The following is an 18,965-nucleotide window of genomic DNA, read 5'->3' as shown; positions in this document are numbered from 1 at the left end:
AAATTATGGTGCACCAATGTGTACAAAGATAATTGAACATGTTTATCCAAATGCCGTTCAAGTTCCCACTAGTTCCATGAGCTTCTCTTAAGCAAATAGAATTAGAATCATTTGGACCACACCAAAGCCAAATATTGTGCACAAACGTGTACATGATAATTGAACACATGTCCATTTAAATGCCCTTTAGTTTGTCCACCAATTCCATTGATTATTCGTAGCTTTCTTTTTAATGAAAAAGTGCTTTCTTATGATTGTAATCTTGCACTTCCCATTTTAGGGTCACATGGAGTATGTTTCACATTCAAACACCAATGTCGCAAGAAGACAATGTAGTGTTTTTCAAATGTAATTCAAGTGCCATAACTACAATGGCATCTTATCTTCAGCACCTAAGTTTGGCCTGTTCTTGGTACTATTGTGCCATGCACATTTGAGTGTCATGAATGTGTTGCTCAGTAAAATGTGATACTCCATTAAAGTCCCCTCTAAAAAATTTTCTTCAAAAACATACCACTCAAAAGTTAGCCTAAGGTCTAAAAGCCAATCCATACCATGATGGTAAGAATGTATAAAACTATTATCACATGTTGCAAGATATGCTTGTCATTTTTGAAGGAGTTTAGGATTCAAGTAGCAATGCTACTCAAAAGCTAATGTTTTTCATACTCTTTTATGGCATTGTATATGCAAGAAGATCGCTGATCACTTATAAGTGGAACTCGAACTAGTAAGCAAAAGGGCCAAGGACACACACTACAAGCCGGCTGTACTTGTTTGGAATCTCATACAAACAAAGTATAGGAGCTTTGGGAGAGTATATCATGTAAACTCTGTTAGGACCATAAACAGCACCAAACCAAATGCTATATCTAAGAGGAGGGTGGTTGTGGTGGGGGTGGGTGGGTGGCTGGGGAGGCATAGAACTGGTTCAAGGCTCAGAAAGGTCGCCTCAGAATACATTGAGAGGTTAAGTAACTCTTCAAGCACACACTTGTGGTACAATTTAGGAGGGATGTGAACAGAGAACTTGTGCAGAGGTTCAAAGTCCTTCTCAGAGCTACAAGTGCAGGATTCATGCATGGTTGAACCAAAGAAAAACATTCCCCGGACCAGTGAAAAGGGAAAAGGGGATCTAAGAGTGTAACTAAGAGAGCGAGTGAAAGGTGGCAATTCCAAACTTGGCTGCTTGCACCGTCCTGTGATGGGGGGCAGTCCTTTGAAACTGACAGCATCCAAACACCAGCAGTCACGGGCAAAGGAAAAAGGGCAGGACTTCCTCAGTCTCGTGAACCCAAAAAGCTACAAGAACATGTAAAAGCTGAGTGGAAAAGCAAATGGTCCCCCTTGATGGGCAGTAAACTGGAGTGGAATTTGGACATTCCTCCTCCTTGCATTGCCCCCTTCTCTATTTGCCTTTGTTTGCATTGCTCATTCATCATGAGAGGGCTGGAGGAGAAGGGCTCTGAATGGATCCATCCATTCATGTGTGCTGCTCACCCCTCGAGACCGATGTGGCCCATGGCATGCTCTGCTGCTCTTTTTGGGGGCTGCATCCCCCCCCCCCCCCCAAAGCCATCAGCCATGGGCTGCCTCTTCTCAGTCTTCTGTGACGGAAGCAAGCTCCCACTTGTCACTGTTGACCAAAAAAAAAAAAGGGATGCATGTGATCCTCTCCTGCCATTATTGGCAGATAAAAGTTTGTCAAGTTTTGGTAGTTTCTAGGAAGTTTTGCTCATTTGATAAAAGTGGAGCCCCTTTTTAACTCATCAACAAAACCTGTGATCTTCATGACAGTGGCTGCTTTTATATAAAACTGTATCCATGCATGGGCGTTACACACAGAATGAGAGTGACTATCTTTACATAGGTGTGCATATGGGCATGCACAGTACATGCATTCTAGAGGTTAAGTCAGGTTATATTGACACACCTTTATGGGCACATATAGATAGGTCATATAAATATATTTTGTATGGATATATGTGAACACATGTGTGCAGGGGCATGTATAGACATATACAATTGAGGGTCTTAAGTCGAGGCACACAAGTGCAATTGTGTAGAGATGTATAGGCTTATGTGCTAGAAAGGAAACTGGGCAAACAAGGCCAACCCTACTTGAGCCCAAAATGCCCTTTCTGAAGGATTTTGCAGAGTGCAGGAAAAAGAAAAAATGCAAGCCTAGCATGTAGTACCTCATAGAAAGGCAAAATCGAGCGACCCATATCATCACATACACAAAACTAAGCAGTCAAGCTACCCTATCATTCCTTACATGCTTCAACCCTTTCACTGGCCAGGTATGCACATTCTAGAAGGTAAAGGCTCACGATTCAGACTTTTTATAAGGACAGAGGTCCATTCTCTTGCTTCCACTTTGCATAGAGATGAGCAGAGAGAGCCACAACTCCTTCCTCTTTTGAGCGAGCGCTGACAAGGGCAGAAGAATCATCATGATAGTGGGATTAGCTGGGCATGAAAGGCTGCAAATGCTGTGCATTCTTGCAATGGTGGTGTGGATTAATGGGGGACAGATATCATCATTGGCATCATCATCATCGTCAGTGGCATCAAGAAGCCCCACATTATCATCATTCGCATCAATCAGCCCAACATTATCATCATCACCTCGGGCATCGTTAATTCCAACATCATCACCATCATTGGCAACATCATCATCAGAAGGATCATCAATGGCATCAATAACTCCAACATTATCACCATCAGGAGCGGCATTGTCATCATCATCATCATCTTCTTCTGGCAAGAGAAGCAGAATCTATGAGGAGGAGGTGAATGCACAGGCTGCCATACCTGCAGATGTGCAGAGGCTGGAGGAGGGATTCACGAAGTGGGTGCAGTACATCGGATCGCTGCGGCACAGCGTCTTCGGGGTGGCACAGAACCAGGAGCTGCCGCGATCCACTCTGCTAGTGGACAAGCGCCCCGGGGAAGCCCATTTCAGCAGCATCCAGGCCGCCATTGATTCAGTGCCTGACATGAACGTCCGTCGAGTCCGAATCTTCATCGCCCCCGGCACATACACGTTAGAGACACGCTCCTCTTCCTCCCCCTCGCCTCTTTCTCATGGCTTATTTGAGGACTTTGCAATTCCTTTTACATCAACCCTTGGTTCTTTTTAAGGGAGCTATACCACTTAGCTAACCTACTATCCATTCTTTTTTTTAAAAAAACATAACCACACACTTAACCTCCTAACGATTAAATCAAAGGGTTATAGTTTTTTTTAATTGTGGATTTCTCTTATTTAAGAATGGTAGGATTTACCACCATTTTACTCACTCGCATGACAAATCCCCCAAAACCACCACCCAAATGATATTTCAACCTCATGCAATGCACATAGGCACCCCCCCACCAAGTAAGCTGGCACTCCAAGGTACGGCTATAATTAAACATGAATGTCTTTGTGAAAAGCTCTAAATGGTTTCCTAAGTGTATCCTTATTTTAAAGGGCAATATCATTTCAACTCTTCTAGTGAAGAATTAACCTTGTTTGAGGGATATTAGATCACTTGAATTCGTGACTTACACCACAACAAGCTAAGTATGGGGTGGCTCCTTTGGCCCTATGCTTATGGTATTTTAATGAAAACTCTCTCTCTCTCTCTCTCTCTCTCTCTCTCCCTTAATTGTTATAGGATTGCTAGGCTCTCTATGTATAAATGTTCTTTCCATTGTCCTACGATACAAAACAGATTTCCATAATAAGCCCCTATTATGTTTCCAACATGTTATAATAAAAAATATAATTAGTAAAATAACGCTACACTAAAATTTAAGGGTAGATAGTTGTAACATCATTCCTTTCAATTGAAGAGAGCAATAATTTTTCCTTTTTACCCAATTTCTTAAAACTCAAATGTGACTTAAAAGCATGAATGTTTATACTTTGCTCCTACATCATGCCTTACTTAAGCATAAAATGTATGTAGTTTTCAAAAAAGTAGTTAGTTTTCTTTGTGCGAGTGTACTTAAGTCACACTTGGAAGACCTTACTTGTGAGTTATGAAATGATAGTGTACTTGATGTAGTCACAAAATTTGTGTACTATCTCTTGATTGAAAATGACGTGTGTTATAGAAGTGAAGCTTCATGTGAAAGATAAAATCATAGTATCTTGGTTAAATGTATTACTTATTTTCAAGGTTCATGTGACTTCCAGGGAGAAAGTTTTCATACCGTATACTAAGCCATTCATAACAATCCAAGGGACAAATAGTACAAGTACAATCATTCAATGGGGGGACACAGCAGATAAGAAAGGTGTAGGGGGCAACCCATTGGGCACCTTCAATAGTGCAACAGTTGCAGTTGAAGCACCATACTTCATAGCAAAAAACATCACCTTCAAGGTAAAAGGTTTCTAGCTACTTTTTTCCAAGAGGAATTTAATAGCAACATGAGGTCAGATCATTAAATTTCACTGAATGGAATATGTGAACAACAATATCATCAAACAAGCATATAGTTACTTTTCATGTTGTTGCCATTGAACATATACAAATTGAAATAATGTATACAATTTTATGATTGAAGTAATGTGTAATCACTTTTTAAGTTATGGGCCTTCAACATGTAAGCATTATGAACACTTGTAATGCAACATAAGAAAAGATTATTAAATAGTATGCTTTTATGTTTGGGGATGAGGTTATCACCTATTATGACATCTTGAACAAGGCTTGAGTGAAGACCTATAGAAAGATCAACATTAAGCTTACAATATATAGGATCTACAAAGCCTACAATAAGCAAAGGTCTATAAAGAGATCAACATCACTCATAGAACCTAATAAGATCTACAAGCATTAAATAAATGAAATTTCAACATGAAGCCCTTGGAAACATGTGCATGGGTGTGGATATGCATGTGCATATGCATGTATGCCTAAATGTGTGTGTGTGTGTGTGTGTGTGTGTGTGTGTGTGTGTGTGTGTGTGTGTGTGTGTGTGTGTGTGTGTGTGTGTGTGTGTGTGTGTGTGTGTGTGTGTGTGTGTGTGTGTGTGTGTGTGTGTGTGTGTGTGTGTGTGTGTGTGTGTGTGTGTGTGTGTGTGTGTGTGTGTGTGTGTGTGTGTGTGTGTGTGTGTGTGTGTGTGTGTGTGTGTGTGTGTGTGTGTGTGTGTGTGTGTGTGTGTGTGTGTGTGTGTGTGTACCAAAGAGAGAAAGAGGACAAGATGAATCTTTATGACTATAAAGAGAGGGCATGAAAGTGAGAGTGCGTGAGCAAGTGAATGAGCATGCAAGCATGCATGTTTTTCTTTATGTGCACATGCCAAGTGAACTTTGGCTAATAATTATGGCTTAGGGTGAAGCCTAAAGCTGTGTAACCTAGTTTACCATTCTCAGTACTATCTTTATTATGACATCAAACTATTATAAACAAGCTCAATCATTAGGAACCATTAAGTAATGAAGATGACAATGGAATGATAGAAAAGTATTTTAGATCTAGTGTTGAGGCCTTATGCATCATGATTATTGCAATCAATTCAATAAGTCACACTATTGGCCCTTAGTCTACGTAGATGTCATCAAGAATTTATAAACTACATAATCATAGTAAGAACTTCCAAAATCTATTAAAGACAATAAATGATAGGAAAAATAATATTTGATATAACTACAAGTGATGCAATAAAGTCTAACTTAAAATCCCCTTAAAACACAAATTGAAGTATCATGGATACATTCAATAAATTATTGACCCATGTAGGCCTAGCCATCTCTTTTAGCTTTAGGTTAGAACTTAAAAACTCTAGGTTTTTCTTTTCATCCCCCATAATCTAGTGGGCAACATAATGATAAAGAGCTTGTCTTTTCAATAGATGGACCTAATGTGAATTGGGATTTCTAATCCTACCATTAGCTGAGTGCAAAGGTGTAGGAAATTGAATGTAATACCATTTTGTTGCCTTAAGTAGGACTAATTATAGCTTTACACATAGTAAGCCATTGATATGGGTTTAAAAAAAGATCGATCTCACTTTTAGGCTATCTAAGAAAAGATGGTTGACATCTCACCTAGTGTTATTCATTAGCTTAGAGTAGCTTGAATGTTATTTGCTCACATAAAGTGGTTAAAGTCCTTGCTTTCTTGATTGTTATTTTATCATTACTTGCTAGTCCTTATCATGTAGCCCTTTATTATCCTTGTATTAGTAAAGATAGCTACTCCTTAGGTCTTTAGAGTTCCTACTTGTGTTTGATTTCTTTAGAATCTAGTTTTGTGACTATGTGTAAGTTTATCATGAAGCATTGTTGCTACATTACTACTTTTGGTCCTTATCATTTGGCCTAAGCCACCAAAATTTTATACCCATTCGATCACATACACACACACACACACAGTCTCTCTCTCTCTCTCTCTCTCTCTCTCTCTCTCTCTCTCTCTCTCTCTCTCTCTCTCTCTCTCTCTCTCATCCATTAAACAATTTTTGAGACCTCTATGTATTTGTGTGTGTGTGTGTGTGTGTGTGTGTGTGTGTGTGTGTGTGTGTGTGTGTGTGTGTGTGTGTGTGTGTGTGTGTGTGTGTGTGTGTGTGTGTGTGTGTGTGTGTGTGTGTGTGTGTGTGTGTGTGTGTGTGTGTGTGTGTGTGTGTGTGTGTGTGTGTGTGTGTGTGTGTGTGTGTGTGTGTGTGTGTGGACATACGTATATTATTAATAGACAAAAGTACAAGTATATATGTGTCTCATATGTGTCCAATGCATTCATTTTCATTGAATATACAAACATATGTGCATTTATGCATACATATTTGCAAATATGCCTTGTATAGGTAACAAATATTGTGCTATATAAACATAGACACATATAGACATGCATATATGCATACATGAATGCATGCATACATACCTACAAACATTCTCACATATATGCCTACACACATATTATTGCCCATATTTACATAGTCTATGTGCACTCTTGAATAGAGCAATTCAAACACATCAAGTTGAGCTCATAAGTACAAGTGGACATTCTCCTTTTAGTGTGTTTTCCACAATTGCTTTTGTGCACTAGAGATGTTGAAGAAAATAGATGAGGCATGTTTACTTGTTTGCAAGAAGCCAATCAAATTAACTTCTTTTAGAAAGTGATTGCACCACAAACAACATTGTTGCCTTTGCTTCTTAGTTTTGTGAATTATGTGGTGAGCGTTTATAGTTTCTATCATGTGTTACTTTTGATTCCTCAAATCTTGTGCATATTAAATGACTTGTAGAACACAGCCCCTAGGCCAAGCCCAGGCTCAAAGAATCAACAAGCTGTGGCATTGAGGATATCTGGGGATGCTGCAGTATTTCAAGGGTGCCAATTCTTGGGTGCCCAAGACACCCTCTATGACCACAAAGGCCGCCATTTCTTCCAAGATTGCTATGTGGAAGGCTCAGTGGACTTCATCTTTGGTGATGGTCTCTCCATGTACAAAGTAAGTTTCTTCTCTCCCCAAGCCTATCTTTTTGGAAACCTCCTACACATGTCCTCAGCTTTGCTCACACTTTATCATTTTGATATGTCTTAATTGCCATGTCCTTTAGTGAGAGTTTTAGTTAATGACATATATATTGAAAGGCAAACTCTTTTTTTTGTTGAAATTTGATGGAAATATTGTTTGTAAGTTTCTACAATTCTTAGTATGTAGCACTTCACATTGCAATAGTTTCTTTGCAATTCTTAAAATGCTTATAGAGATAGGTTAACTTGAAGATTTGGTGGGGAGAGTAAAGCATGCCATTGAACTACTCTCATCATTAATATTAGAATCATCAAGGCATGCCATTCTCATATTCCTTTGGATTTTGGGAAAGCTCGTTTGTTTTTACATTCAAAGAACATGTATTTTTTGCTTAAAACTATTTAATGTGATTTAAGGATCTGAATCTTAAATATGTTTTGTGATTTGTTTCAACAGAGTTGTCATCTACATGCAATTGGAGCCCCTTATGAAGCTTTAACTGCTCAAAGTAGAAATAGCTCACAAGATGATAGTGGATTCTCATTTGTGAATTGTAAGGTCACTGGATCAGGCCCTCTTTACCTTGGAAGAGCATGGGGAACCTTTTCTCGTGTTGTGTATTCCTACACCTTCATGGATAGTATAATTGTTCCAAAAGGATGGTACAATTGGGGTGATCCTAAAAGGGAACTGTAAGTGGTGATACTTTAAACCATATCTTAAATTCCCTAATGCACAAGATTACAAATGAAAATATTAGTTTAAGCTAGTAATACTTTAAAAATAGTGCAAAAGAAAATTAATTATTTACATAGTTTAAATTATTCTATACAACTAGGATTGAGACACAACCATTTCTACTTGGAAAATATTGTTTGGATAGGATAAATAACTCCCTTGAAATTTTTTATTTTATAGGACTGTGTATTATGGCCAATACAAATGCTTTGGACCAGGAGCAAACAACACAGGAAGAGTAGCTTGGTCTAAGGAGCTCACTATGCAAGAAGCGCACCCATTTTTGGAATTCAGTTTCATTGATGGGACCGAATGGGTTATTGACTAGTAGCTATTTTATATTGATGGTATTAGATCTTCAATGATTTTTTACATTACAAAAATTTAGACGATTATTAGCAAAATCTCCCTCACTTTCCTATTGGGGACGTTCATCACATGAAATAGAAGCCACACCAAGGAATCTTTTTCCTTCAAAAACTAACCTAGACCCTCATTAGCCCTACATTTTTTGAGAGTTTGGAGTAGGTAAATCATTGTATGATGATGAAATACTAGTCAGCTCACTGACCAAACCCATTAATTGTGCTTTTTCTCTTCAAAAACTAACTCGGACCCTCATCATCCCTACATTGTTTGAGAGGTTGGGCTCTAGAGTAGGTAAAATTTACTATGATGAAATAGTAGTTGGCAATTGAACAAGCCTATTCACTATGTATTATGTGGTTTGTAGGTGTTAATATATTTGACTATTGCTATATGTATGTGTGGACGAATAAATTAAGAGAAGAGTGTGAAGCTACTTCATGGAAAAGTCAACATGAGATACTATCCATTTTTATTTCTCATTGTGTGTATGAGAAGATAGAGAGAATGAAGCAATGAAGAATGAAGAAGAAGAAGACTACTTAGCCCTCCATCTTGCCCATCTAATCTCTTTTATTGGCTCTTTCAATCTATTTAGTAGGCGACACGTTGTGCTCACTTTGCTCTTTTGTGAGCATCATGTAGCTCCTTCTAATCTCAATGATAATAAGTTATGCTTTTACAATAATCAATGGAGTCTTTTGACCCTTTAATGTCAAAAGATCACATATTACAAATGATTTATAATGTATCTTTGTGAAAGAAGTGTGAATAAGACAACATAATCAAATTGAGAATGCCAAAACTAAAACTTGTAATGGAAATGTAGGCCTAAGTATTTGTTAGGGTTGAGATGGAGGCTCTCAATCGACCCACCACTTCATAGTGGAGGTCTTGGTCGACAACCAACTAGTTACACCCCAATTTTTTATGTCTGTTGGAAAATTCTTAACCCTATCATCAACCCTTCCTAGTTCTAATGAGGGCATATTGTGCATACCATGTAAGCAAAGTGTAGGATTGGTATTTCCTTGCTTTCTATATTATATAGATGAAAAGCATTGATTTGTACAATCTAGCCTTCATATTTCTTTTACTTCATGTGGTTGCAAGAAATCTCATGACTATATTGTATCTTTCTTGCACCAATGTTTGTTTACATTCTTCTATGATTTTGTGGCCTCAAACTCTTATAATTTGTATATTAAACTCGTGTATGTTGTGCCCTTAAATTCTTGTGCTTCGTATATTGAAATTATGCATATCTTCTGATAGCTTTGTCAACACTTGCGAGTATGCCATTCTTAAGTTTAGTTTTAATAGGTTTGCATTTTGGATTAGTGACTTAAAACACCTCTTTTGTGTTTATGTCTACCACCATAGGCCATTTCACCCATCTTTGCCAATTGGACCATTGGGGTGCTTTTTATCACCTTTCTACCATCGTAGGCATTAGCAACATGTGTTAAATCCACATCTTCATTATTCTATATTCCCACTCTTCATCATTATTCTATATTCCCTCTCTTCTAACTCAATGTTGTTGATGCTTTCATATGCACCATGCCATTGTCACATACATTGTAGCTTTATGCCTCAAGGCTACTAACTTGTTCACGGCCTTGAATCATCAACCATGAACATCTTTGTCATATCAATTTCTAGTAATAAAAAATGTCATCATCATCAAGAGGATATGAATGTTAAGGATCACCTCATTCATTATCCATGTCTCAATCCTATGAATTCATCATGGCCATTAGCACTAACTAACATAGGATGATGCACATGCTCTCAATATTTAGATATTGATGCTTCAATCCCCACACCAAACATAGGTTTGCATCAACTCAAATCTTGGAATAGATCCCTGTAGCTCCAAGAAAAACCTTACTAGTCATGGGATAAAACCTTGGAACTATTCCCTATGGAAATATGAGGAAAGTAATTGCTAAAGCCATCTATATTCTTCCTCCCAAAAGGCACAAGACATGTCTTCCATCACTTCTTCATAACTTTCCATGTGCTAGTTTTCAATCCCGCATCTTGCTTAGGACCTTTAAGAAAACTTCATGCCAACTATTTTGTTTAGCCCCCAATGGTGATTTGAAATTTTATAGATGATCGTTATATTGAGAAACTTGTTGTTCTTATTTGTTTGATTAAGGGTATTGTTTCAATGGACCATTGCTACTGATGCAAAGAAGGAACATGTGTGTTAAACACATTGTGGTAGTAATTAAATAACTAAAGTATATTGAATGAGTGGTGAAAAGAAAGAGGATGAATATATTGATGACCGCATCCTATAGAGTGGTGGACCAAATTAGTCAAGTGGATTTCTACATTGCTAGGATTAAAGGTGCACATTTGTGAGTGCCTATATAGGAGATTAGAACCTGAGCTAACAATGTCCTAGGGGGGCCAATATGCTATGATAGAGGGATTAACAATTAGATCTCTCTCATTTCATATAATCTCTAAATCAAATGCAATATTAGCTACTCTCATATTTGATTGGTTGTGGAGTGATATTTCTTAGATGGGTTTTATATTGCTTTTAGGGTGACCATTCATTGTTCCCTATTAGGTAGGGCGAAACTCCTATGTTCAACTAACTCCACTATTCCCAAAAGTGGCATTGGATAGTGTTGCTCATGGACGGATGAGACTTTTGTTGGCTATTAGCAAAGGATTCTCTAAGGTTCCAATGAGGGACTAGGCTGTCTTTCCTTGCACATAAACTTCTTATATGTATTGGTTAAGGAGAATAAAGTTCCATTATGCACATTGAATCTTGCATCATTAGGGGATAGCTAGCCCATTCCTATTCTCTCACCATATATTCTTAGCACTAGAATACTAAAGGCATAGTTGGTCAATTCAAACCCCAATTCAAATTTCTCTTACCTTAGCTTGGGACTTAATTTTCCTACCCCACTAGAAAACTCTGCTATCCTAGTCATAGTTGGTAATTGCCTAGTGGGATAAGAGAATTAGTGGCATTGTCATCTTGGTTGAGTGGGTACAAGAAGCCCAAGTGGAAGAACAAGATCAAAAGCTGCATATGACATGATTCTGATAGGGTTATGTATCAAAGAACCATTATCAAAAGCTATTAAGAAAGCACAATGTTGAGATACTAGCTTTAGATCCCATCAAGCAAAAAATGAATCGAAGTTTGATTGATGCTAAGACAATGTCAAGATGGAAGGAGTGCCACGTTCCAATAGAAGGAGTGGCTCCTAGTGTTATTGCCACATTGGCCTCAACCAACATGATAATGCCACTAGGAATACTACTAAAGAGTAGTCTTAACCTCTATAAGAGTTTCAAACTCTGGGTAGATGGAAGGACCATACCTTTAGAGCAATCAATTCATACTCTACGAAAGAACTTGCAAAAGAACAACACCACCTTGAAGCATGATTTTGTCTCCATGGGCACTTGGGGTCAACACATTCTAGGAAGATGCCACTTATCCTTCCATTAGAGGCTCTAGGTACCTTCCTTTGAAGTGGCATTAGAGATACAAGAGCTAGAGTTAGTATTTTCAACCAATTAGTTCTAGAGGCATGTGGAAAGCCGCCATTCAAGAATGTGCATTTCAACCTCACCATGGCTTATAAATTCAAAGTCTTGAGACTGCTAAAAGTATTGAAAAACTTGCCTATTAGGATTTCTGGGATTAATTTTTTAGTAAACCTCATGGTCATGAAAGGGGTAGATTATGATCTACTACTTGATCACCCTTGGATGCAAAATGCTCATAACCAATCAAAGACAAGGGAAATGGTTGAGTCTTCTTAGGCAATGCATGAATTAGTCATAATGGAAATCTAGAAGATTAAACCTATCAAACTATATACCATCTTTGGCATGCTTCAAGGAGACACAATTACATGCCTACAAAACAAGCCCTCTTGACAAATACATCCACTGCCCTAAATATGACCAGGATTGGATGCATATTCTTGCCACTCTAAACCTTTATTCATAGAAGAGTGAATATAAAGAAGCCCACAAGAAAATGAGCTAATAGAGTGGAGAAGAGCGCATTGCACATATGGTTGAGCCCAACCAATGGACTTATGATACCCATTCTTAGATGAGGGGAATGGTCTTGACCTAGAGCTAAGGGGTTCAATATCCCCATTGATTACCTTAAACTTCACAAAAAACCTTGAGCTAGAGCTAAGGGGTTCAATATCCCCATTGACCTAGAGCTAAGGGGTTCAATATCCCCATTGATTACCCTAAACTTCAGAAAAAACCTTGACTCAATTACATTTGAGGATTGGCAGTTTCATGCAGTGATGGTGAAAGGATAAACTTGAGGCTAATCTAATCTTTTAGGAGGTGCTCCAACAACTTGATTGGAAATTCACCAAGTTATAAAGTGGCGTTCCATCATCAAAATAACATTTTGGTGCCCTTAATGGAACCAAAAGACCCAGAGGACAACTATGAAGAAGAGGACATGTCCAAGATTGAATGTGCAAAAGAAGTAGATGATGAATCTTAAGACTGCAATTCTGATGGTGAAACCATTGAGAAAATCCTGGCAAGCTCCAAATTGTAACGAATTGAAGGGTTCCTAGTGATGCAATGCCAAATGTCAAAGTGATAAAAGTTAAATTTGAGTTGGAATGTGTAGAGTGCTCAGAGTTCTTGGATAATGAATGATCAAGGTATAAGCTCACTGATCTCGTTTTGACTCTTGAAGTCTCTATGATAGAGGGAGTCAAGGACATTGACATGGACTCTCCTTAAGAGTCAAATGCAATAGGTTCAAAGTTAAGTGTTCACACACTAATCTCGATCTTAAGATCTCTCAACCCAACGAAGATACATAAATTTTTAAAAAACTACTTATGCACCTAAGGAGATGGAAATTGAAGGAGACTCAAAAAAATCAAGACTTTAAGAATTATAACCAAAATAAATCCCAAGATTTTCCTGAGAAATTCACCAGATTAAAAAAGAGATAGTGTATTATTATGATTCTTGGTGCAAAGAGGGAGGGAAAATTCCAACTAGCTAATTGAAGAACTTATAAAGGCAAAGAGGTGAACCCCACCAAGAAAGAGAAAACCCCCAAGCCAGTGTACATAGTTGATGACCTTGTGGAAGATGATGAGAGAAAGCTCATTGGGCTACTCTCAGAGCTCCAAAAATTGTTTTATTGAACATATATTGACCTCAAGGGAGTACCCCCACATATGCTAATGCACACAATCCCAAGTACCCCAATGTCAAGCCCACAAAGCAAAGATCATACCCGATGAACCCAAGTATACAAATGAGATACGAATCTTGTTAGAAAAGAATAGGACAATCTTCTCAATTCGTGGTTCATCTGCAAGATTGAGCATATAGAGCAGTTGTCACCCATACTAATGGTACTCAAGAAGAATGGAAAGATTCAAGTACATGTTAACTATAAAAGGTCAAATGTAGCCACTAAGAAAGATCGTTATCCATTGTTGTACATTGAGCACATGATCAAGCGAGTCGAAAAGGAAGGAGGCATATAGCTTCCTCAATGAGTTTTCATGTTATAATCAAGTATAAGTCCATCTAGAAAATTGGTAGAGGACAACCTATGCCATGGTATGGAAAGTGTTCGCATATATAATCACGTCCTTTGGATTGATCAATACACCAGCTACTTTCCAATGTTTGATGTGCACAATATTCAAGAGATTGCTATGCAAGTGTTTTGAGGTATTTGTGGATGATCTTTGTGTTGGATCAAGCATCTCCATAAACTAAGAGAAGTTTGGTTAATATCAACTTTTGTTGAATCCACTCACATGCCAATTCTAGATTAAACATGGACTCATTTTTGGCTATGTGGTATCTAAGCATGGTATTTCCATGGATACAACCAAGATCTCAATCATCTTGGAGATTGCACCACTCAAAAATCCCAAAGATATACACTACTTTCTTAGCCATGTTGATTACTATAGACACTTTGTGCTACATTACAAGACCATTGTGAGACTGTTGTATAAGCTCTTAATGAATTGGGAATAAACAAAGGAGTGCCAAAGAGCTAGGAATCCCTAAAAAAGGCTCTAATCACTACATCTATCCTAAGATTCCCTAATAAAAAAGTAATATTCCATGTTCACATTGATGCTTCAAAGATAGTGATTAGAGCAATATTTTGCCAACCTAGTGAGTAAAATATGGACTTTACAATGAGTTTCACCAATATACAACTTAGAGAAATTGAGGCCAAATACTCCACAATGAAAGAATAAGGGCTAGGTATGGTATATATCATAAAAGTATTTCATCATTATCTAGTTGCCACTTCCTTTACCTTCTTTGTAGACCGTCAAGCCCTATTGTACTTGGTGAACAAAACTTTCATCACTAGTTGAATAGAAAGTTGGCTACTTTTGTTACTAGAGTTCAATTTCAATGTGGTCATGAAAACAGAAAAGTAGCACTATACTGTTGATCATATGTTCCATGTAACAAGTAGAGAAAAGGCAACTAGAATTTATGATAACCTACCAACTCCCACTTGTTCTCATTGTACAACAAGATACCCGGCCTTTTAAAGTCAATCTATTACCTATTGGGCAAATGACATTGTGCAATAACTTGAATACAAATTACTTGAGCACCCAATAGAGAAGTCTAGACTCATATATCTCATTCTTAAGATTAGATCTTACCAATTAATTAATTGTATAGATTAGGATAGGATGATCTACTAAGGAGATGCGTTTGTGAACACGAATTTGAGGATGTGCTACGAAAGGCACATGGAGGAATAGCATGAGGCCTTTTTTATGTCAAGAGCACAGTGCAAAAAGTGCTACAATCACAACTATATTGGCCAACCCTCTTTAGATACCATTCATTACCAATGCTAAGACCATAGTGCAAAAAGTGCTACAATCAAACTATACTAGTCAACTTTCTTTAAAGATGTTCCTCATTTGATCAAACATTACAGCAAGTGCCAACACACCAAGGTTCCTATAAGGAGAGACAAAATGGAGCTCATAACTATATTGACCCATGGGTCCAATCAGCCCCACATCACACTACTCTTAGACCCACTATATCATAGTTGTAATAGACAACATGATCAAATAGGTAGAAGCTAGGGCTACACGTAAAACAATGCTAAAGTAGGTTGTATTTTACATTATTTCAGAAAGTGTTTTTCACAAGAATAATGGCCAAAATTAGTCCCTAAATGTATTATTTGGTGACACATCACCTTCTTAAGGAATCGCCAAATAGTGCTTACACTTTGATCCAAATCTTTTCAATCAAAAATGATTTTGATAAAAAAGTTTTAGATTAGAGAGCTTCCTTTATATACTTAAGAAATATAATGTTCTTAGAATCTTACAAGTTCTTGTGTTTGAGCATCTAGCTAAATTGGCATGAAACTTGCAAATTGAAAATTTTGAAATTAGATTTAGTATTGTTTAGTTATTATTGTACAGGTTTTCTAGTACTTTAAGATAATAGTGAACTTAGATAAAATAGTTCAATATATATAACTTTTGAAATGATTAAAATAATAAAATAAATAAATAGTTAAATAACTAAATTGATTTTTTTAAAAATTTAAATAAATAATTTGATACTTTAATTAATAAATAAATATAAAATAATATTATATAAATTGGATATTATGACATACATACATACATACATATAAACTAAATCTATTTACTAAATTTTAAAGCTTGATCATTCTATAAGATTAGAGAAATTCTGATACTTAGAATAATTATAATAGTTAAGAGTTTATTAAATTGGATTAGAGATTTTCTCATACTTCAACATAAGCTCATAGAAAATTTAGAGCTTTTGATTATTCTATTCTATTTGGAGAGTATCTCACACTTTAGAATAAGAGAGGGTGAACAAAGAAAAGAGAGGATAGTTGAAGCAAAGAGTAGAGAGGAGAGAGAAAGTAGAGTATATGAGAGAGAGAGAGAGAGAGAGAGAGAGAGAGAGAGAGAGAGAGAGAGAGAGAGAGAGAGAGAGAGAGAGAGAGAGAGAGAGAGAGAGAGAGAGAGAGAGAGAGAGAGAGAGAGAGAGAGAGAGAGAGAGAGAGAGAGAGAGAGAGAGATGAGAGGGTTCCAAGCTTACTAAAAGTCTTGTCTTAGATTCTAGCTACGCATTTTAGTGAGGATGAGTGGGATTGTAATTTGAGACATGTTGTATGTCTATTTTTTTATGCATATGATCTTGGCATTTTTGAAATGCTTTAATAACAAGATAGAATATATGCCTAAGCCTCAAACTACATTCTCATTCTCATCCTCACCAAAATATTGACCCTACTACTATTGTTTTAGTCAGTATTTTAAAAAGTATTCTTGATGTCTTGGATCTTGGTTTAGTAGACTTATGATCTATCATGATCCATCATGATTTGTTTATCTATTGGAATTTTCTCTCACATTTTAATAATTGACATATCACGTAAACTTGAGACTTGGAGTTTTAACTATTTTATGATTCATGACTCTTTACTTTGAAGTTTGTAATTAATATATGTTTGAAGCTCAATGTATGCTGTAATTTTTATTGTACCATTAATTGTATTTGGTTTATATTTTCTTGACGGATTATAGCCATATACAATAAGGTTGAACCATACTCCAATCATACTTTATACTGGTATGTAATTGTCATGCAAAAATATATGAAAGAAATTGCCACAAATGGCCTTGGAAGTAAACAATTCCATAGCTAACCTTGTTTCATATTTGATTACATTAGCTAGAAAATTTGTGTATATGTATCTCGACTAATACTAGTACTATCTAAAGTCTTCTGCACTAGCTCAAAATCCATAGAATGATGCTTAATAAAATATTATAAGCATTGCCTCTTTACTTTTTTGAATTTCTTCTTCTCAAGAATATCCTTTGGGATTGCTAAATGCAAAAGATGATAATAATCCAAATAGCACTTGTGCGCCCCCCCCCCCCCCCCCCCCCCACCCCACCCCAAAAGTTTGAGATGCCTTTGAAGCATGTCTCTCACTTAGATGCCTTTGAAGCATGCCATTTGGCCCATCTGTACTCGGTTCACTTGGCCTCGGACCGAGTCTGGGATTTTGACCTTTGCAATTCTGACCACTTGGCAAAATGTGAATTTAGGCAAAATTGACATCTCCAGACCCTAACAAACATGGACCCATGCCCGATGAACCTCTAGAAGCCTTACAGATGAGTTAGATGACTTCTAGACACGAAAAATGGAAGAAACGGTGATTTGACGACTTAGAAGCGAGCACTAGCTAACCTGTTAGCTATCTGCCCCACTTAGTGTCCCAAATTGACTCGCAAACCGTGATTACACCCTAACCAAGCTAGGGAAATGCAATAGAGACCCTAATCGACTCTTGAAAGTGGCTAGTAATCATGCTTAGAGCCATGTTTGGCTGAAACCAAAATGAGAGGAGAGCAAGAGCTCCATTGTTCATCTTCTATTTGTACCTTGATACTTGAAGTGCACTTGAAAGTTGAAAGCCTGATTTTGCACCACGCATGAAAAAGATCACCACATAAACATTGAGTACACATAAGTTGAGGGCTATTTGCAATAAGAAAAAACATACCAATACATGATAAGCGGATCGAACCCACTAATAAGAGATGATCCTCAGACTTAGATGGGTGACTAAGAACCCCGATCAATGGGACCAAGAGAGAGTCAAGAAACTGAAGACTCAAGAGCATAGAAGGAGTGACACCATTGGAGACACATCATTCCTAACTTAATGAGCCTACTAATTGATAGCCTAGTGGAGCAAGAAGCCATCAATATATCAAGACTTAGCTCCAACCGCAAGAATGATCAACTCGATTTGGGAGATTTCCCAATTGATATCCAATAGATGGTTAATAAATATGAATTACAAACCAGGATGGAGAACCATGGTAGGTCGATTGAGAACATTATAGTGCACGTTGAGGAGGAGAGGAGATTAGCACGGCAAGCACCACAATGCATAACAACATACAACCATGAGCAACATGCTAGGAAATTGCAACAAGACATAGAGATGCGGGAGGTCCAACATGTTTTAGCTTTATCCAATAAGAATTGGGCAGGACCTAATGTAGAAAGGGAGAGAGCGCTAGAGGCAACGGACTTGATGCATTGAGTGACCTTCTCATGAAGCAGCTCATAAAAAATACAGCCTCAGAGCATAGCATGGTAGCCCTAGCAACCTCGTTGCTTGCAGTGTTAGAAATCAACCAACGCTCAAGAGCCATTCAATGAGCCCCGCAATCGCAAAGTAGTTAGAAAAATACCAACTGGGTAACGACCCTTACAGCTTCATAGAGTAGTTTGAACAAGTCTGCGAGACCAATGGC

At 37.4% G+C, this 18,965-nt stretch overlaps 1 protein-coding gene across 1 annotated transcript; it reads left to right on the top strand.

Moving 5' to 3' along the window:
• The first annotated feature begins 1,843 nt into the window (after positions 1–1,843).
• LOC148038224 (putative pectinesterase 53) lies at positions 1,844–8,825 on the top strand. Its single transcript, XM_087670114.1, has 5 exons — positions 1,844–3,049; positions 4,190–4,379; positions 7,249–7,455; positions 7,939–8,174; positions 8,401–8,825. The coding sequence occupies exons 1-5, from the start codon at positions 2,457–2,459 to the stop codon at positions 8,546–8,548; spliced, it is 1,374 nt and encodes a 457-aa protein (XP_087526240.1). The 5' UTR covers positions 1,844–2,456; the 3' UTR covers positions 8,549–8,825.
• The last annotated feature ends 10,140 nt before the right edge of the window (positions 8,826–18,965 follow it).

Source organism: Lygodium microphyllum, chromosome 3 (assembly GCF_053477565.2).
Source record: "Lygodium microphyllum isolate KBCC chromosome 3, Lygodium_microphyllum_v1.1.10, whole genome shotgun sequence".
Taxonomy (NCBI): domain Eukaryota; kingdom Viridiplantae; phylum Streptophyta; class Polypodiopsida; order Schizaeales; family Lygodiaceae; genus Lygodium; species Lygodium microphyllum.
This window is presented reverse-complemented; position numbering and strand designations above follow the sequence as displayed.